Raw genomic sequence first — 22806 nt, forward strand, 5'->3', positions numbered from 1 at the left:
TAAACTCCATTTTAACTTTGAGCTTATGGAATATAGCATTAGGTTATTTCTTATGGAATCCTTATGCTAAATACATATTTGGGTAAAATTTTGAACATTACCATTAATAACAATAAAAGCAAACACCTAAAAAGCACCTAATCCCACACCCAGTAAAGCTTTAAAATGGGAGTTGAGCCTCAGATGTAGCATCTAATTAAATACACAGTTCTGAATGCAAAAAACATCTACACCTATGAGTTTTCCAACTTGAGTATACCAATTTGCATTTGTTAATTGCTAGAGAAATTGCAGCTCAAAAATCCTTACTAGCTATGTTGGTGCCACACCTGTGTTGGGTTCTGGCGAATCCAACACGCACCCCTCGACGGTTTTGAAGAGTCCTAGCCATGTAGCTTACTAGTACAAAAACTGAAACATGATAAGCTTGATTATTGAGAATAAACACAATCCTCCACAAACACTATGTAGACAAGAAATTTAAATAGCTCTGAACCTTGAGACTTGCATATCTTAGAATTGTTTTCTAGTTCTACTAGCTGTTGGAGACTAGGAGCAGTACAATCTCAGTATCTTTACAAGAGGATCAAGGGAGATCTTCAAAATCACATGTTTACACGAGAATCAGTGAAGATCCTGGCTTAATTGGAGGTAAGTTGGAAAAAAACAATAACTTCTGAGGCGATAACAGTATAAACCAAGCAGAGATGGCTAAAGCGCATGAACCACCTATGTTTGCAGCACGTCTCTGATTAATCCGATAGGTCACAACAGGGTTGATGTTGCAAGATGTAAGGCATACCATATACACATTACAGTTAAATCAATGGCCTTGCATATCAAGCGTCTCATCTAAACGTTTCACTCTTTCAATTCCATCACTAATCAAGAACCGAATTCTCTGCTTGTCATTGCAATTCCTATTATTCTCCATCTCTTGTCTTATAATCTGCCTCAAATCAGCTGCAAACGGAAAGGTCCAATTGAAGTCATTGAACACTAAATAAACAACATATTTGAAAAGAGAAAAAGCCTTACACCTAGAACCATTAGAAAGTAGAATCAGAAAAAATTCATGGGATAAAGAACAAAATAAAATACTCTTATGGCTGATAATTAGAGAAGTATGACGGATATGGATAGAAACAACATTTTGATTCACTCTTCATTTCAACATCTCTGCAAAAGTGTTACCTATACAAATTTTAGATGCAATAATGTACTAACATTTCTTTTTTTGAAATATTAAGAACTGACTGTTGAGTTCTTAATATAGCTCAGCAAAGGCCAGGGTTGCAATGACAAAAGGATACGAAAAATTTCTCGGGAAGCCCATTTACCAAGTAGTATTTCACAAGTAGTGACATATAGTTACATCTCAGTGTTTCATTGATGGACTCTCATCATGAAATTCTCTCTAGTTCCGTAGTAACTTATTAGTGGCTAGATTTAGCAGACACTGCAGGCTTCCTCTTTTCTACTTTATACACAAGATCAATGGCTCAGTCAACCAAAAGTGTAAACTTTTAACACATTGGCAAAATGAGTTGATCAAACTATATGATTGCAATAACAACTAACACACAGGAAGAACCCAAAGAGCAGAAAGCACAAAATAACAAAATGTGTCAAACATCCTTGTTATCTCAATTAGTTTAACTTAATAAAGTACAGTAGTAGATTCACCACGAACTAAACAACAGAAAATAGACTCACTCAACCAAGTATATGCCTCACCTTTAGCATGAGGAGGTGCTCTCCTTGAGATTCTCAGAGCATGTCGGTACAGCTTTAGTACTCGGGCACGAACAAGGAAGTCTTCTAATGAGAGAGCCATTACTGATTCCATCCAATGAAAGGGTTTCAGTTACTCAAAGACAGTAGATTCATTCATAATATATAAACAACAAACAATGCTTCATTTAATGAATTAACAAACCAGGAAACATAACTTTATCAGTAATCATGTAGTAAAATTGAGTTAGGCAAACAGATTACTAGGAGTGGAAAAATTAGCCCATGAAAACATCACTGGCACAACCCTACGAAGCTTGGGAGATGTACGTACCGCATATTTATTAACTTAGACCATCATGACTCGTCTAATTCAGTTTATCTAAACATTGGCTTATATGCAAGTCAAATTGTCTCATGAGAAACTTTATTTGAACTGCTTTAAAACGACTTATTTTAAAATGTTATATGAAGTCGAAGTCAACAAATACTCAGTGTAGTCCCACAAGTCGGGAGGACAACTAAACAAGGCAGGACAAACTCTTATCGGGCCAGAGAAGTGGAAGATATAAATGGGCACGGCGGGGAAAAACATGTTTTGATTATTTTTTGATCGATTTAGGGCAGGGCAGGATAGATAAGGAACAGATTTCTGATTCCTTAAGTAGGTTAGTAATATCATAAGCTAAGAAAGTTCAGCGATGGCACAATGAAGTATTATGAGTTGTTAATTTTCAAAACCACTATCCATACATATACCCCAAAATAACTAAGTGAGAGCCAAAAAATATTTTTAAAAAATTACAAGTTATGCTCCACAATTCTGTACTTTGTCAATGGAACAACTTTTTAAAATTATTGTACCTAGTAAAATACTTGAATTATGTTTCATTAGTAATGACTAATTTTGTTCTTAGTTAATTTGTTTACTACTTTTAAATGTTATGCAAGTGTGTGTAAAAATAAATGCTTTACTAATAACTGTTTGGGCCATGGATATGAAAAAAAATTCGACTAGGACTGCCACTCTCATAAATGAACACTGCAATGCACGAATCTGGATTTTTCGGGCTCCAAGCAACTACCAAACATTGGGTGGAAAAGAAAAAAAAAAAAGAGATACTAAACTTCAAATAGTAAAGAGTGAAAGAAATTGTTAAATTGACATGAAAATTTTTACATACTAACATAAAACTAACTGTTTATGCTAATTCGGAACCTTAAGGTGTTTGTATACTAGATGTTCTTCAAGTTTGAATTAATCGGGCAAAATATTTCAGATAAATTATATTACAACAATTATTCAAAATTAATAATCCAGATGAATCAATTAAAAAGATATCAAAGGCTATTAAAGAAATTAAATTGAATATTACAAAATGACAAGTAAAGAGAAAAAAAAAATTAAAACAGACTAAATGTGGCAGGGAAAAATAAGGTGGGGCGGGACAAGGGAAATTTTCAAGACATAGTAAAAGGGGCAGAACAGGCGGGATCAATATCTTAGTGGCTCAAAGCTTGCCCCACCCCACCCCACCCTACCCCAAGTGTCATCCCTAGCCACAAGTGGAATTTGGGGAGGATAGAATGTTCATAGACCTCCGCGCTACCTTAGGAGGTAGAGAAATGGTATATGAAATCATAATGAAGAAAATAAATTACTAAGTGATTAAAAATTTAGAAGAAAATAAACAAGAAGAATCAAAACATGGTAAGAATTGGACGGGATGGGTTGTGACCCATGGTTTAGTCCATTTTAACCCAAACCATTTAAGCACAACGTAACCTTTGGTGGGGTCAACTTATTTATCAGCTCAATCCATTTTGACCCACTAAAATTCTACTCCCCAAAAAATTCAGTCAAACCTGTCCATATGACAGCACTATAAGTTACTAGGCAAGTGGTACAAATTCGGAACAACTGTATAATCACAAGAAAATAATGACCAACAACAATTAAGCAGCAATCTCAAGCTAGCCAGCATCTGCTATAGTGATGACAACATGGCGGGTCCGGTACTATGGGAGGTGACTGGTGAGTGAGCTTTCTATGTGGGCTGCGGCGGATGCTAACAGATATTACAGGGCGGGGTGTTTGTGGATTGAAACAAATTGCTGAAATTTCACTGGCATCTGGACTCTAACAAGACCCATTTGAGAAAATTTGATATTTCTTAATAAGAATCATGTGAAGTAAATCAGTCCGCTGCCATTGTTAGTAGGATAAGGAACATACAACCTGATATTCCCTAATACTGGTCAATGTTGAAATAATATGATACTTGCAAATTAACATGACTATTCAACAACATGACGAGCTCACAACTACATTTTTACAATACAAAAGAACTTAATTCATCCAGTTTAACTACGCACAAATATGATAAGAATTAACACTTCCCATTCTTTTCTAAACTTACTAAAAGTGTAAGGCAATTATAAAATCAATAGTATAGTCTTTTGAACAATAAAAAATGTAAGGACATGAGTATTGTCCGTCCAGCTGGTACCAATATCTAAGAGAAGTAGTGAATTAAGACAATTCTATTAACAACTTTAAAATCATACCAACAAATCTAATTTATATACCGGTGATTCCATGTATATAGGTAAATTTTAATTCTCCACACAGACTGATGTCTAAAGACATGTATGTATGTATATTAATTTGAACAAACATAAAACAGGCAAAGAGTGGAACAATAAAGTTAAAGCTAAGGGCATTGAAAACTTCAAATGTTTATAACACATGTTCATTAGTTTATCTCCTCCTTTCATCTCCAACAGCCTCACTTTTTAGAATATAGAATCAATTACATGGATAGAGCGCCACTAAGGCCCAACTTAAAATTACAAATCCTCCCAAGAACAAAAAAAAACCCAAATTCAGTTCCTTCAAATATGAAAACATACACAAAAAAAGAAAAAGAAATTCGACCAATAGGCAAAGATTAAACGAAGAACCAAAACCAGTGAGCAAAAGATGAAGGAAGATAGATACATACATAAAAGGAAGACAACGAGATCCGATGAAGGCGATGTAAAATGTTAATGCTGAGAGGCAATTGCGCACTTGGAAGGACCTAAATAGAATATAGAATATTAAAAATATTATGTATTTTATTCTTCTTGTATGTACATATTTTGAAATTTGATTTTACTATTGATGTAATTATAATTTAAACACAAAAGGGTTACATTTGCTTCTAATTTTTTTTGTTAAAGATAGGATCGTATTTATCTTTTGTTATATTTTTTTTATATATTTATTTTTTTTGGGATTATATTTATCTTTTATTTATTAAATCTCCTTATGTGACATCTACCTGGTTCATTTTCTCCTAATTAAATTTAAATATTATTTAAATTAGTGAACTGAATCGCACTTCACACAATATATTAATATTTTAAAAATTCAATTAAAATAAATAGTATTTTCCATAGATTCACAATTTTTTTATATATCAATAAATAATATCAAAAAATAAAATAAATCATCAAAATAAGGTGAAACAATATAAAAATAACCAGAAGAAAAAATAATTATTTTTTAAAATTGGATATGCCTCGTCATTATAAAAAAACAAATAACATTATTTACTTTTTTAAATTTATGTCTGGACACCTACTTAAAAGATACTAAAGTCATATCAGGGATATTGAAATTGTAAATGGACTTCACATGTTTAAAATCATATCTCGAATGAAAAAATTGTAAGAATAATATTTCGTATCTAATTTATTCGTTACGTTCTTTTTCCCCCTTATTTGTTATCACTTCAATTGCTCATTAAATATTATTTTAAACACTATGTTAATCCATAAAAATTACCATTACATGCTATTCAACATCGATATTAAAAAATAAACAAAGTGAGTAATGACCTAACGAAAACCTCAAAAGGAAAAAAGAAATATTAGCAAAGAATCGACACCCGTAATAACCTTTAAATATTATAAAATTTCGATATAATATTCAAATGTTGTTGTTGTTTTCGATATTATTTATTTTTCTTTATTCACTTTCTTTATACTTCTTTAGTTTTGAGCTACTATTTTGCTTACTCTTTATTATTATTTTTTTGCTGGATAAATGATTAACGTTTAATTCTCTATTTTGTGAAGTTATACATAAGTAATGTTTATATTATTACTTAATAGATGTTGGTGTTGCAACTTAAATTGCATAAAACATGTTTTAGTTAGGATTTAATGATATAGTTGTCGTCCCCTTGTTTATGTCTTTGAGATTATTTTGTGTTCATGTTTTAGTTAAAATTGATCGACAAAGAAATTATGGTCGATTTTTAAAGTTTTTTATGTTCCTATGACATATTTTTATTTTTAAGTTATTATTTGGTTTTTTTTTTATTCATATTTATCTATTACTTACATATTTACTAAGTGTCTTTACAGGTACACAGAGTTGCTTCCCACTGAAGCTATTCAAATTAAGTTCGAATTATATTTCTCATTCATTATCTTGTATATATCAATGTTAGGCAAATTTTAGGCCGTTTTTCTATATGTTTGTTTTATTTTATTACTTGTCTATATCACTTGTGTTATCATACTTGTATATTATTTTGTCTCCTCCTGAATTTGAAAATATGAACTTAGTCGGGAACCACATTTGTGGATTTCGAAGGACACCTAACTCCTTCCTTTAAAATTAACTTGAACCATTATCTAGAATCACTTGGTTTCGTAGACTTTCTTAAAAGTTAATTTATTAATCGATTTTCTAGTTTTCCTGAAAATTTGATGGCGACTCCCTTTAATCTTTTTTTCTTTTCCCTTTTTACCCTTTTTTAATTCTTTAAAATTAATAACTATTTTTTAATTAAGTCACCACGACGTTGTTCCTATTCAAAGTATGTCAATAGAATAACGACTTCACTAGGGTTATAGAGAATCTAACCATTATGAGTTTATTTTTTAAAATTGAGGAGACTATTCTTTCATTGTGTTATTCATTATACCTTGTATATCTTGTTCATTATTTGCATATTATACTCATTATTTGTTGTGTATTGTCATGAGATAAGTTTTGTCAAATGACAAATAGAATGCATTAGAACAAAGGCGTTACGTGGCTTTCCACGACTATTCTTCAGAAAAACACCTTTGAATTCTTTTTTGAAGTGATAAACGAATAGTTGACTTGTGGTCATCCAACGTCGTTTATTATACTTCAGCCCGTAGTTGTCCAACTTGGCTAAACATGTCTCTTTTCAAAGCCTACTCTTAGTCAGCTAGAGTAGAGCGAAGTCAAAACCTCGTATTTAGCGCATTGTTTTGAGAAACACAACACTACAAACACATTTGTATAAAACATGCATTCATTGTTTGTATGTTATGTGATACTTGTTATACGTGAATATTTTGTATTATAGTGCATTATTTTAAAGACTCTTGCTAACCTAGTTTAGAATATTTATAATTCAAGTCCAATTTTTATTCAAGTAAGAATCTGGTGGAACTACGCTTGACCTGATTCCTGTTTCAACGGGATGCGTAGGCGCCATAAGGGCTCGATCATGTTCCCCGTAAGCTTTCCAAACTTTTAAAGTGAAAATATGAGCGAAATTTTTTGAGGAGGTCTCCAAAAATTTTACAAAGGAGACAATTGCTACAAGATTGAATAACGGAGGTTGTTAAAGATGAAACAAGGGCAAAACTTTTGATGCCATAAAAAATTTCACCTAGATTATACTCAGACTCCAGATTTGGGAGACATCACTCTGAGTTTGATTTTATTTATTTAACATTCCCTTAAAAATATTCTTTTATTTGACATTTGTAAAGTTTAGATTGTCCTCCCTACAATGTGACTCATTCATTTTTCATTTCAATTCCTCCCCTTCAAAAAATAAAATAAAATTATTTGACATTTTTTCAAGTTGGGTTGTCCGCCCTCCAATGTAACTCATTTATTTTTTATTTTTTTTGTTAGTTTTTCTTTAATTATAAAAAAAAGTTTTATTAAATTTGGATGGTCCGCCCTTCAATGTGACTCACTGATTTCGGCTCTTTATTCCACTTATTTTTCTTTCTAAAAAATCATTTGTTGTTAAAAAAATACTATTTATGTCATCTAAAAAACTACGCAAATCTGATTCTCATCAATAAAATACGTAGGCAGCCCTTATTGGGTTCGTTATTCTTTATTCAAAAGATTTATTATTTTTTATTATTTTATGATATATATATATATATAAAATCATTTTTTGACTTGGTTGGTGCCAACACAATTTAAGTGTACATATGAAAAATAATTTGCACAATTGAGAAGATTGACTTCTTGTAAAATCATAGATTCTTTTGCTACCTCTCATTCATACTATCATTACACTTGTAAATTCTCTTGTATGCGTTCAAGATTAGAACAAAATGAGATTTAGTGTTTCACGTGCATTGTGTGGTGAATTTTGCATTAAATTAAATTCTTTTTAATTGTTGATCTAGAACTTGGTCTAAATGTTATTGAGACAAAATTTTGAGTAATGTTTGATTCAAAAAATGATTGTAGGCCTCATTTGACCCGTTTGAACCGTTCAAGGCCTACCAAATGACATTAATCCTTAGTATGTCCCACTTTGAGATTTAAGCCTATTCTTTGCATAACCACATTTTAGCCTATACCCTTTCTAAGTGCTGATATACACTATTCCTCTTTTGGCTGGACTTTCTTGAGCGCACTGAATACATGCAAGTTACAAAGAAGATCCAAAGTTCAAAATTTGTCAAAACAAAAGTTATCAAAGTCGTTGAAAGTCAAGAATACAAAAATGACTTCAAATAAAGAAGAAAAGTTTATTGGGTCTAAGGTCAATTTTAGAGTTTTTTTGAGTTAGGTTCTTGGGTACATTTATTGGGTATTTGAATCTAAAGCGGATTTGAGAAAAAGAATCCAATTTAGGTGAATTGGGGTTAGAAAATGAAGAAGGAACAAGTCGGAAGAATCTGAGTACCTGGTTCGAAGGATTGCAAAAATATTTTGCGGAGCAATCACGGACTTTTTTGCCTCAAAATTTATTTCACTATCAAATAATTAAATGCATCTCCGATTTGTGGACTTGCTACCAGACAATGATTTCTTGGTCTTTTCTCATGTTTAACTATCTAAAAACACTCTTAAATATCACAAGTCCTTTCTTACCACAAATCACAATCCCTGAATCCATAATTCAATTCAAGGGAAGTTAAAAGTCAAGTCAAGAGAAGTTAAGAGTCAAGTTAAGAGAAGTGAAGAGTCAAGTCAAGAGAAATTCGTAGAGTCTCCCAAGAGTCTTTTACAAATATTTTGAATTTGTTTTAAGACTTGAGTTTTGAGTTGAGTAAAGAGTAAAGTTTGAAGTTCATTTCTTCAAAAGAGTATATCAGGATAATGTATTTCCAAAAAGTAAATGTTTTCACATTTAAAGAAGAAAGGAAACCTTGATTTTGCAAAAGAGCCTTTGAGTTAGTTTTTTTTCCAGTAAAGAGCCTCTAAGCTAGTTTTTCAATTAAAGAGTAAATGTTTTTACAACTAAGCAAGAGAGAAAACTGAGATTTTCAAAATAGTATTTGAACTAAGTTTTTTAACAATTATCTGAAACCACAGAAAGAAGTATGTTTTTTTAAATACATAAGAGTTAGTATATCATATTTTGGCAGTATTATTGAGTATCGATACGGAGGAGAGTTCAAACATCTCACATCCCCATAAACCATGTAGTCACCATGGTTAGAAAAGAGTCATACTTTTTAGATGATTCTTTAGCGCTTTTTAGCATAGACTAGTGCACCCACTTAGTAGTTCAGGCTCTATACTCAAGGAAAGGTATAAGACGACTCTGGCAGCGTGAGGCAAAATAATGTATCATCACGATAGCTCATAAGTGATAGTTTTCGATTAGAGAAAATCCTACAAAAGTATTTTATATTTTTATATACATCAGAATTATTTGTATTTTCATATACAAACAGAGTTCATATTGTATCGTTGCATACATACAGTTTATCACTGTATTTACAAATACAAAGAGTTTAAAATCATGTTTTAAAACTTTTCTTTATAATGTATTTATTTATACTGCTTTATATTAAAATCAGTTCAGTTGAGACCTAGTTCATTTCTTCAGTTCTTTTCAAGCTCATGTCTTGTTTTAGAATTCCCCTCGCATACTCGTACATTCAATGTACTGATGTCATTTGGTCTGCATCTTATTATGATGCAGACACAGGTAACCAGGAGTAGCATCCAGCGTATCGTTGATTCTACTTGAGCTCCAAAGTTGTTAGTGAGCCTCCTTGCTTCCGGAGGATCCCCTTTTTATTACTTTATCATTTTAGTCCATGTCATGGGTCTTGTCCCGACATCCATCTCAGTTGTTTAGACAATTAGTTAATTTCTTTGTGTTTACTTTGTTATTGGCTTATGTTCAGATTTGAGTTGTCATTTTGGTTAAGTTAAATGTTTATTTCTAAAACATAATGAGTTAAGTTTGAAACAATTGAGTTATCTTGCATTTGAGTTCTTTTCTTAATGCTTAAAGCTTTTTGCTGAGTAAGTAAGTCAGATTTGTCAAGGGTTCGCTTGGGGCCAATAAGGGTTCTCAAATATCATTGACTTTTTTAAAAGCACTTTGCGTTCAAGATGGGTCTTTCTTTTGCTCATTGAAATGTCATTTTCTTCAAGAACAATTCTTTAACAGTCTTTGGTGGAAACCTGAAAATTAAAAATAACGTAATTATCAAATAAAGAAATCAATATTTTCATATTAAAGTAAAATAATTTAAGGATAATATAGTATCTTGGCATTTTTTCTACATTAGAACAAAGGAAAGAAGCAATCATCTCAACATTCAAGTTGAAATGTCCTTTGCGGAACGTATCCATATCATGTGTATGTTCTTCAGTGTATCTTCCACCTTTTCACATATTATTATGTTAATTTTTTAAAGAAGTCGTCCTAAATCGACATCCTTGTTCTGCAAACCTGCAAACAAATCGTCATAATTTTTTGTCGATTTAATAGTAGAGTACTCCCTTGGTCTCTTTAACTGTAGAAACTTAACTGCTCTTTATTTTGTAATTATTTCTTTGAATTGAACAACATTCTTTTTTCCCAATATAAATAGCACCATTTATAAAATCTTATGGTTCACGCCATGTACGTTGTGATGTATATTCATCATGTGTATCAACAAAGATATTTTGATCATTCGGGAGATATCAAGATAATGATTTCATGAGAACGAAACTCAGGCATGCGTATTGTGGGTGATGTGACTATTAATTATTGAGTCGGTAGTGGAAAATATTCTTTGCAAGGAAATGAAATCATTGACATTGATTTTGGTGATCGATTGGATGTCGCAAATCATCACTAAATGATGCCTCAAATGGAACAATATCTCTTGATATCTCTGCATTAAACAAATTATCACTATCACTAGTTGAAGGTGAGTCGTAATTTGGAAGGTCATAATCATTGATATTCACAGGATCAATAGGTTCATCTTGCATGATATTTTCCGTATGTATAAAGTGTAAACATTTACCTCATATAATAAACTTACTCAAAAAATTAAGTGTTGGACGTACCAATAATAGGCATCTACATAAAAAGTAGGCAACACATGAAATTTTAAGAATGTCCTAACACTTTCCGTCATTTCAAAGTGTAAGGATTGACCAAAATAATTATTTAGTCCATAAGTTGAAGCAATATTCATCTCATGTAAACCGCTATAAAATATATAATAACAATAATAATAAATCATATAAATTAACAAATAAAATAGCCAAAATCAACAAATAATATTCAAAAGTAAAATTGTTGAGCATTACTAGTTACTTTTGTTAATAGTTTCGTTCAAATCAAAATCATGTTGATCGGTGAAAATATTTTGATAATAGGTCAGTTTGAAAAATCATTGTATTGAGTTATGGGGAATCTATCATGGCTATTACAATTTTCTAATTGAGGATGAACATCAAGCGACAAAAAAGAATGTCGGTTACTAGTCTTAAGCTCATCTTTAACAAAGATCTCTATAAGTTGGTTTGATATATGTAGTCGTTTGGAACCCTCCAAGAGTCTGTCAACGATTCGTCATAATAGATAATCCGTTCGACAAAATTTACTTGTCATTATAATAAAAAGTAGTAGGCTATTTTAAAATTATAATCAATACAATTTATACCCATTCTTTTATAAATTAACGAAAGAAATTTATCATATCAGACATTATGTGAATACTTAACATTCAGTTTGAGATGACAATTAGAATGAACGATATTAATTTCACCATCCCAATATATTAAAACTCTAACTTTTCGTTTAATTTTTTTTTTTTGTGATTGAAATGAAGAAAATAGATATTAAAGGCATTGAAGGTGTTCTGTTTGAGCATCCTTAAATAGAGTTTAAAGGAACTTTGAGATTTAAAAAATAAAATATATAATGTAATAATTTTTTTATTGTTTTGATGATATATTAAATCAATATAATTGCATGAGAAACACCGTAAAAACTACATAAAGAGACACAATTTAATGTCAAACTGACAAAATATCCTTTTTTTGTAAAACGCTTTTTTTTCTTTCATTTTGAAAAGTTACACTTTATAAAGTGAAAGAAAAATGTATACTTATAAAGTGTAAGAAAAGTTATATTTTATAAAGTGTTTTATATTAAAATATAGACGTTAACGGACTAACGTGTTTATATTTTTGAGTAAAACTGAATAAAAATCTGCCCTGATCTTATTATAGTTTCTTTTTGAAATCATGACTTTGTATTGAGTTGTGAAATGTTTTACACTTGGTTGGATTAGTTTGTAAATGAGAGATCCTCTATTTATATTACTTTTTAATAGCCTATATATAAATAATATTTACTTTACAAGTCCCTATATAGTTATACTTTAATCCCTACCATTTAATGTGTGTATATGCTTGAACTTCTATGTGAGAGTAAGTGAATTCGTATGATATAAAATCCCTTGATATGATATTTATTATTCTGAGTAGGATTCTATGTTGTGTTTACATTTCAATTGAGATCATGAATGTAAATTCTTAGGCAAATCTTTAAGGTTGATATCATTGACTTGAGATGCATGAATTGTGCTTAGATAAAATATTGCCCCTGAATTTTGTTGGAAATAGTTGATTTCAAATGAAAATACTTTTAAAAGAAGATGAACTTTGTTTTGTCATGATGGTGGAATGAATTGTAAGCAATGTTTGTATTTGAAGCTGAAAAGGCATCCTTTGAAAAGTCTCAAGGATACTATTGACATACTTACAAAGATAACCTGCAAAATTATGGTGAAAAAAGAGGTAGAATAAATATTTTGAGGGCAATTAAATCTTTAATCATGCTAATTAACATACATTAAAAACTGTGCATTACTATTATATAATAACCAATTGCTCAGAATAAAATCTTCCTGATTCCCCTTGCAGATCAGAGGAATGTTAATCTCTGCTCAATTCACTACAAATAATTTAATTTTCTAAGTATATGCTAACACCTATATACTATTGTCTTATTTAACACCTTTCATACACCTCCCTCCACTCTGCATTCTACAATCTCACGAACCCTTCTCTTCTTCTTTCTGCTCAAACAAGCTTCGATGTTGGACGTTAATTGGATATCGCTTCAGCATCCTTGTCGTTGGGAAGAAAACTAACTTATCTGCCTCAGCCGGAACCCAACTGCAATCACCACCAATATAAGTGTGCTACACTAATCATAGTATTGCATATGTGGAAAATGAAATCTACATAGCGTACCTAAAACGAGTCACCAAGTGGTGAAGGAAAACAGAGAGTTCCACTCTAGCAAGCTCGTAACCAGGACATCGACGAGGTCCACCACCAAATGGTGTGAATACGTTAGGTGAGCTTGTCGGTCCTGCACTACTCTGTATGTTTTCACACATTTTGATAAATGGCGAGTTAACACTTGTATTCAGATTTTATATGGAATAGAGTGAGATGGAAATATTAAAACACCTGCCACCTCCATGGATCAAATGTACGCGCATCTTTGAAATGTTCATGGTCTAGATGAACAGCTCGGAGAGAAGCAAAAACCTTCCAACCTTTTGGAATGGTATAACCTGAAAAAAAATCATATATTTAAACTCTTTTAGTGACAAATATCGATCATATCTTGTTGACAGTAATAGAACTAATCAAATGCCTGGATGACCCCAAACTAATGACATTAGAACATGCTATTAACTGATACGGATTTTACTTCACACATGTAAGTTCGAAGTATTGCATTCAATATTGGAAGTGTCAATGTTATAAACATATCGAGAGAGGAAGAATACAACATTTAGTGGCAATACATTTTCCTTTTAGCAACAATTGAGTTCATATCACAAAAGCCTTTAGCAACATTTATAAGGAGTTTTGGCAAAATTCTTTATTTGTAGAGAAATCTTCCCTTAAACCACAATTAAGGTAATGACAACTTACCTTTGATATTTATGTCAGTCATGGCTCTCCTGAACACTCCACTAATTATGTTAGCGATTCGCAGAGTTTCATTAACAACCTGAAGGTGAAATCATAGACAAACTGATGACATGAGAGCATAATAGATTATAATGTTTAAGCTGAGCTTGAGTTTGTTGAAGTAATGCACTTACGCATTGAGTGAAGGGCATTGACTTGTAATCTTCCCATTGTAAAGACTTAACTTCACCTTTTCTTAACCTGATCTCCTCGTGCTCTTCCTGCCAAAACACGTTGAGTTATAATTATAATTGCTTAACTTCCTGGCTAATGATTCTTTAATATGTATAAATCTTGGCTAATGATTCTATTAAAATGATTTTTTTCCCGGTATAAACACAATATGATCCAATCTCATGATCGATCCTGTGTCAACTCAAATTTACTAAGACCAGATTGTTTGAATAAATTATACTCTTCCATTCGTTCACTCTGTGTCCCTGTTTAACATATAAAAGATGACAATCACCATTATTCATTCCCAAATCAATTTTTGAGACTATACACCAACTAATATAGGTATTATGATAAAAACATGCACTTCATTTGTTAAAAGGGGATAATGCAAACAAGTAAGCTAATGAATGCTAAATTACCAAACCAAATTAGAATCACATAAAGCAACAAAGAAACAATCACACTCTTTACTGGAATGACTTGGGAGATCCCTGTACTTGGTTCCGTTTGTCAATTAAACCCACATACTTATCACTTTGCCAACTAAATCCTTAAACTCATTAGAACACTATTAAAGCCCTTTCCTCATCCAGTCAATGGATTACACAAATACGTATTAAAAAAAATGAAGTTGGGTGTATGTGTATAGTATAGAACAAGAAAAAGCAAAGTCATTGGAATGAAGGAGTAGGAAAAGAAAAGTTATAAATGTCATTAAATCAGAGCAGACATAGTCTCAACTCTCAACACTCCTAAGAAATTTAGCCCTTTTACTTTTTTCTGACTTCTAATCCACAGATCAGCCACACCATTTTCCTAAAGTCTTCCCCTTTTTCAACCATTTATTTATTACTCCTCATTTCTTTAAGAAATTTTTTCTTTGAAAATCTATATTTGACAAATAGTGTAGTTCATTTACTCTTTTGTTTTAGTTTGTTTTCTGTTTTGACTTGACATGAAATTAAACAAATTAAAATATCTAAATATCGAGCTCTTAAACCAAAAAAATGTATAGAATATACTAAAAATGTCGTTTAATTCTAAAACATATCATATGAAAAGTTGAAATTAACGAGTCGTCAAAAAAAAATTCATTTTAAAATGAGCTAAAACAAACAAATTGAAACAAAGGGGACGTTAACTCAATGATAAGAGTAATATTGAAAAAAAATAATAAATCTCTCATGATTTACTAATATGAACGACAAATTTAAAAAATTATTTTCCGTATATGGGACAAGTAAAAATAAATGGGAGAGTTACTCTATGCCAATTCATACATACATATTTTACCAAACAAAACCTAATTAAGAAGAAAACAAACTTCAGAATATGCCAAATTATATTAGAGTTTTGAAGCTTATAATTTAAAACATATCACAATATCAGTTTGGTAATAAGAAATTCTCATGAAAGATAAAATAAAAAGTTTGAATTAGTAGTTATTTTGATAGAGAAAGATATTATTTAAAATAAAAAACTAAAAAATAAATTTAGCTCAATTTTTTTAAAAAGACAAACATAGGCGTGCAGGAGTTTGTTCATTTTTTTCCTTTTAGTCGACAGAAACATAGACCCTATGCTTCTGCTCTTCTTTGACTATATTGTAGACCCTTTACTTTCACTGCCTAATTTTTGACTAAATGTCACATGTCTTGTAGTATGTTTGGATTTGGCTTAGTTTAAATGTTCTTGAATTAATAGTTCTTTTTTAAAAAAAAAGATTTTTATGGTGTTTAGAAAAAGAAAAACAGGTACACCTTCTATCCCTAATATTACTTATTTATTTTATTTTTGAGTTCAGACGACTATTAAAAACATCATTATTGATAAGTAAATTTGTCATTTTATCTATGAAATGAATAAATTAAAAAATTAATATTTTCAAGAAATTCTAGATAAAAAAATTGTCATTCTTTTATTTGTCAAAATTGATAAAGTAAAAAAGAAAAAATCCACAAGTAATTAATGAAGGGAGCATCTTTCTAATTGTTTTGATATTTTTAAGCAATTCCCAACTTTATAATTTTGAACTTATTTTTATTCCCAAAACACTTCCAGAAGTAAAAACCCAAAAAGAACTAAAAATAAGTCAGATCAAACACCCTCTTAAATTTTAAGTTAAAATATACTATTTCTAAAAAGTCAATTCAAACATCTATCTTAATTTTAGGGGTATTTGGATTTAACATTTTCTAAGTGCCCTAAAAAGTTAACAATCAAAAGCCAATAGTTATATATTAGGAATCCTCAACTTTTGTTTTTTTTTTATACTTTGTAAACATTAAAAAGTGTTTTTAAGCACTTTTTGCAAACTCAAAATCCTTTCAAAACTTGAAAAAATGGTTAAAAGTCAAAAACCACTAAAAATAAGTCTTAGTACCCCAAGATACTCCAAAGAAAAATGAACATTCAACAGTCAAACAATTTTTCTACTACTATATTTAGTAATCTAAATGTCTAAATAGTATTTCAAACTAATTCAACATAAAATAGTGGAAAACACTCTATACATACATGTTGTGGAATCTTTCCGTTTTGGGAGCATTTCTCAAAAAGTATAAAATTTCACTCATATATGATAGCTCGCAAAAGCACTTAGAAAAAATATCACACACTAAACAAACCTTATATTTGTGACTATTATTTATTATTATTTTTTTTTAAAAAAAAGACACTTTTCATAGGACTTAATGAGATAATTTATTTTTAATAGTTGAGCATGTTGACGTGAGTCTACCAAACCAGGAAAGAAGATTACTTGAGAAAAAGATGTATATTTTATAATAAATAATAAGAATTAGAAATGAGAAAGTATATAACTAAAAATAATGGTAGAGTGGGTATTGGGATTGAATGTGAAGTTGGATGCACGTGTGATGTTGATACAAGAAAGAGTGAGGACACATGGGGCTACCCAACACCCCTTTTCGTCAGTACCAATTGCCAATTTCTCTTCTTTGTCGGCCACAAACCCCATCTTATGAATCCTATACATTTTTCTTTTTTCCAAATTACATACGTACTAAACCCAAATAAAATGGAGAACTTCTTTTCACCAGAAAAAATTTATTTTTAAATTTTTATTTTATTTTTTTAACTTTAATATTCTCCATCCCTAATTACTCATTCATTTTTAAATAAATATATTTATTAAAAAAGATTTATAATTAATAACATAGTTGATTTATTATTTTACGAATTGAAAATTTAATATTTTCAAAAATTTCTACCTTTTTTAAATTAATTAATTAAGAATATAATATGAAAAAATGGTCTCTCTGTCAAAATGAACACGTTATTACGGACAACTATAAAAGGAAAAGTCAACAAATAAATACCGACAAATGGAGTACTTCCTAATTAAATAAAAATAATTTTATTTTAAAATTAAAAAAATATAATGAACATTTTAAATTTTTTACCCTTTTTTTTTATTATTTAGCATAATCCAAAAAAAAAATTAACACACAAGATTTTCCTTTTTTTTTATGAATCCGTCAGCGGCGACAAGTTGCCCAATTGATATAATCACCAGCCTTCCGGTACTTTTTTTTTTTTGGGCAATGATGAAAAAAAGGAGGAAAAAAGAATTCAAAAGTAAGTTTACAAATAACAAAAAAGTTACAGAATGTTGTTCCTCGAGTACTCAAGTGTAGCAAAATAAAGTATTGTGGTACGTAAATCAATGAGGAGGAGTAGAGGACTTTAAAGATGAATTTTTTTGAGAACAAATCAATCATGGGAATATTTATAATATCTAACCCATAGTTTAGATCTAACTTTAGTTAATCAAATCTACATCATTAACATTAAAAATTGGACATATGCCATCCATCCATCCATCCAAGTAAGGAGTTAACAAAATGGAGATGAAGACAATGAGAAATGGACAAGAGCCGAAAGAGTATACAACTTGATTTGTATTTGTATCGATGACTTAAAAGACTCTATTAATCAAAATTGTCAATAGTAATGACACTAGTAATTCTCTATTAGAGTTTGTGGAAATTTTTTAAGCTCAAGGAAGGAATGAGTAGAGATACTCGATTATTTGCTTGGATGAGAATTTAGATAAGTAGATAATTCATCTAACAGGTCAAACATGTGGGTACCAACTTTAGGGTCCACTACATAAATTCTATCATCCATTTAATTAATAATAATATTCTCTACGTAACATTCTCTTATATACTTTTTAAAAAATATATATATATATATATCACAATCATATAGTTAATTAAAATCATTAAATTCTAATAAAGTGATTATTTTTCTCCCCTTAAATTAAAGATGCAACGTATAAAGTACATAAGTAGTGTGATTTGATTTAAAAAGAGGATTAAATGGCAAACTTAAGAGTAGAAATAATTAATTAGAATGGAACGAACCTTAAGTAGTGATAGAGCACGGGGTGTCTCCGTGAGGAATTTTACAGCAAGGGTCATGATGGTGGAGGTAGTTTCATAGCCAGCAACAAGCAACGCCAGTATAAAATCAACAATTTCCTCATCGGAAAATCCTACTCCTTCAACTCCGTCTCCTTCGAACAATGCCTCCAACATATCATTCTTTCGTTCTCCTCCGTCTCGTTCTTTTCTCCGATCTCTCACTACCAATCCCAACGCCTCCGCTACTTTCGTTCTCGCCTGAAAAATACATACAAAATGATTATTCACCACCAACAAGTAAAAGCTAATTAATTGAATTAGATTTATAATACATACTTGAATGGCCTTGCGATAGGTGGATGAGAAAATAGGCAAAGGAATGCAGAAGAAACCTTCAATAACAAGCATATACTCTTTCATCAGATTCTCTGTCCACTCACATGGATCAAAACTCATCAACTGCTTCACTGTTAGATTAAACGTTATCTGCACATACATCACAACCAAAAATTTAAAAATAAAAAAAAAGTCATGATAACACCACATTCACATGTGTTATCATCATAATAATTACTCGTACATAATAATACTACTATGTCTCCATTAATTAATTAATTTTGGAAAAGTAATCATACCCCACCACAACTACACTAAAGTTGTTATTCTCTAATCCATCAAAACTCAACAATCCGAATTGAAAAATAATTAAATAAAATGATTACCTTCTTAGCCTCGTCCATGAGGAAAACCCTGCCGGTCCATGAATCCAAATTAAGCCTAACCAATCGATCTATATCGCCCAACAGATGATCTTTAAGAATGGAAGAATTAGCAAAACTCATAGTTAATGAATGCATTCGTTTGTGTAGACTTCCTCTCATAAGCAACAGAGAGTATCTCCCAAGTAAATTCTGTATCGAACCGGGATAACTCGACTCAAAAAGCCGACCTTCATTCTGCAAAATAAACCGGTTCGTTTCCGGGTCAGCAGAGAAAACCGTCGGTTCACCAAAAACATGGGTCGTGAAAATGCTGCCGTATTTTGAAACACGGTCATCGATGAACGGTTCAGGATTTTCCGTTTTGTACGCAGAAATTAACTGGAGGGTTTCTCCGATAAACGGGAGGCCAAGGGTTCCCGGCGGGAGTCGAGTTTTACGCCCGCGAAGATGGGCCGCCGCCATACACCGGAGGAGATAAAAGGTGAAAACAGAGAGAAAAAGATAGAGAAAAAGATCGATGGTATCCATGTTAATTAATTTTTTTTTGTATGCAAAACGCTCTGCGGATGGAAGGATGGATGCCTACTTATGTACTAGTTAGTCACAACGGTGAAAACATGAAAATGAATAAATTGACCCTTTTTCTTATTATTTTATTATTATTATTAATAGAAAAGGAAAATCAATCAATTGACAAGAAAGGGTAATTTTTTATTTTATTAATGGAAAATAAATAGATTGACAAGAAAGAGATCAACATTTTATAAAAAGGGAGTTTTCGGATTAATCGCGGTTAGACACTGTTAAAACACTTTAGCTAATTTTTTTTATTTTAAATTAAAATTATATAGGTCAAAAATTACAAGTCTAATTTAAATATATTCTTAGAATCTGTCTGGGTTGACTTAAAGGCTGGTCAAAGCTAATTTTAAGTTATTTTTAGCTTTTATGAATATTAAGTAAAGTTAAAAATAATTTAAATAAAATTATATTGACTTTAAAAAAAATTAAAAATCAAGAAACAGAAATCTACTTACTTTTTTCGTGAAGTCAATTCAGACAGGCTCTACGATTTTTATGTATTAAGGATCGTTTGTTAGAGTGTATTAAAAAAAATAAAGAATGTGTTAACGTTGTGTATTACTATTACCTTATTTGATGCTCGTTTTCAACCTATGTATAACTAATGCACTCTATTGTTAATATCATGATTTTATAAATATTAGCAATGCAATGCTTTTTATGCATGCATTAACTCAATTAAAGACTCAATTGTCTCTAGTACCTTTTTATATTTGTTCCATCATAACAATTAAGGGTATCTTTGTAAATAATTTTCTTAATGCAATGCATCAAACCAAACAATAAAAAAAATATTCTATATATAATTAATACTAATATAATTAATATATACATTATTAATATAAATATTACTAATAGACTATATTTTACATTATTTAATATATTCTATCAAACAACCTCTATATATTTGACTACATATACAAAGTATCTTAATGACTAAGATCTTGGGGAAGTCTAACAGCTCTTATACAAATGATTATATGTTAAATTCTTTAGTCAATTCTTTTGATCGTTATAAAAAGAATTAAAAATAAATTATATTTATTAATTATTTTATTTATAAAAATAAGAAAGTTAAGAGTAATTTAAATAACAAATTGTATTATTACTTATTTATTAGTATTTGAAAATGTCGAGTGAATATCACAATTTAAAAAAAAATATGTAACTGTTATTTTTTAATTTATCATTGGTCTTCAAGTTTTTGTTCGATATCTTAGAATTATCATATTTTATTATTTGAAAGTATTTTTTTATTTATTTATGAATGAGTGATGTTTTTATTATAATAATAATAACTTACTCCCATTATCTTTAGGTACTTGTCCACTTTTGAGACATACCTATTAAGAAATTAATAGCGAACATAATGAGTTTAATATTTTATCCATATTAATTATGAAGTGGATGAATTAAAAACTTAATATTTTCAAGAAGTTCTTTCTTTTTCAAAGTAATTAGCTGAGGGTATAATAGGTAAAAAAATATTTTTTCTTGATTTGTCGTAATGAACAAGTAATAAGGGACGACTAAAAAAGAAAATGTGAAGAAGTAATTAGGACAAAGAGAGTATCGACTAGTCCCTCCGTTTCTTTTTATATGTCATCCATTTGTATAAAATAGTTGGACCATAATACTTGTCATTTCGTAAAATCAATGCATAAATTATCATATTCTTAATATTATATCATTAATAAAAATAGTTAATTGATCATCTTGAAAATATATACTTTGATCAACCTAGGATAACTCATAAAATATTCATTGGAGTACTTCATATATTGATTAAGTACTCTCTCCATTCACTACTTCATAAAATCTTACTTTGAAAATAAACTCAAAACTTTAAATAATCATCCAAATATATTTTAAATTTTGAAATTTAGCATATAAATCATTTATTATAAAATTGACTGAAGAAAACATTAAATAAGGGTAGAAAGGTAAAGTTACTTGAGTTCTTAATGCAATTGCAATCTTAAAATGTGACATATAAAAAGAAATGGATGGAGTATTATTCTTAGAGAGTTAAAATTGGATAAGGATTCGGTCAAGTATAATTAGGTCAAGTAATGTTTAATGACCTTATACATTTATGTCATGTGTATTATATAATAATTTATGGTTGAAATTCATTTAAATTATATTCTCATTATAATAATAGCTAAAAAAATAACAAGGTTGTCAACTTTTTTATTTTTTTAAAGGAAAATGCACAAGTACCCCCTTAACTTATGCCCGAAATTTAAGAGACACATGTATACTATACTAAGTTCCTATTACCCCCCCCCCCCTCGGAACTTATTTTATAAGTAATTTTCTACCCTTTTTCGGTCTACGTGACACTAGCTTGAAAAAAAAGTCAACCAGCGTTGGACCCAACAACATAGTGCCACGTAGGCTGAAAAGGACCAAAAAATTAACAAAATAAGTTTTAAGGGGGTAATAAGACCTTAGTATAGTATAAGCGTCTCTCTGAGATTTTGGGCATAAGTTGAGGGGGTACTTGTGCATTATCCCTTTTTTAAAACTATCAAGTAAAGCAATTAACTCTACCAAGCTAGTATTTTCAAGAAATAAATTAAGATTGGCAAAAATATGCGAAGTTCTTAAATTTTTACCCGCCAAACTTTTTTGGGAGCAATTTCACACACGTTTTCATGAAATTCTG

The 22806-nt window shown here is 30.2% G+C and overlaps 2 protein-coding genes across 2 annotated transcripts; both read right to left on the reverse strand.

Annotated features, from left to right (window-relative positions):
• Positions 1-412: 412 nt before the first annotated feature.
• On the reverse strand, positions 413-4872 carry LOC101254804 (uncharacterized). The gene is made up of 3 exons (XM_004240897.5): positions 4740-4872; positions 1738-1839; positions 413-963 (listed from the first exon to the last, which is right to left on the reverse strand). The coding sequence occupies exons 2-3, from the start codon at positions 1835-1837 to the stop codon at positions 824-826; spliced, it is 240 nt and encodes a 79-aa protein (XP_004240945.1). The 5' UTR covers positions 1838-1839; positions 4740-4872; the 3' UTR covers positions 413-823.
• An 8221-nt stretch (positions 4873-13093) lies between these two features.
• On the reverse strand, positions 13094-20115 carry CYP90A5 (cytochrome P450 90A5). Its single transcript, NM_001329384.1, has 8 exons — positions 19554-20115; positions 19168-19317; positions 18832-19089; positions 14398-14484; positions 14225-14303; positions 13751-13857; positions 13529-13659; positions 13094-13450 (listed from the first exon to the last, which is right to left on the reverse strand). Exons 1-8 carry the CDS (start codon positions 20079-20081, stop codon positions 13327-13329), a joined length of 1464 nt encoding a protein of 487 aa, NP_001316313.1. The 5' UTR covers positions 20082-20115; the 3' UTR covers positions 13094-13326.
• Between the last annotated feature and the right edge of the window lie 2691 nt (positions 20116-22806).

This window comes from Solanum lycopersicum, chromosome 6 (assembly GCF_036512215.1).
Source record: "Solanum lycopersicum chromosome 6, SLM_r2.1".
In the NCBI taxonomy this organism is placed as follows: domain Eukaryota; kingdom Viridiplantae; phylum Streptophyta; class Magnoliopsida; order Solanales; family Solanaceae; genus Solanum; species Solanum lycopersicum.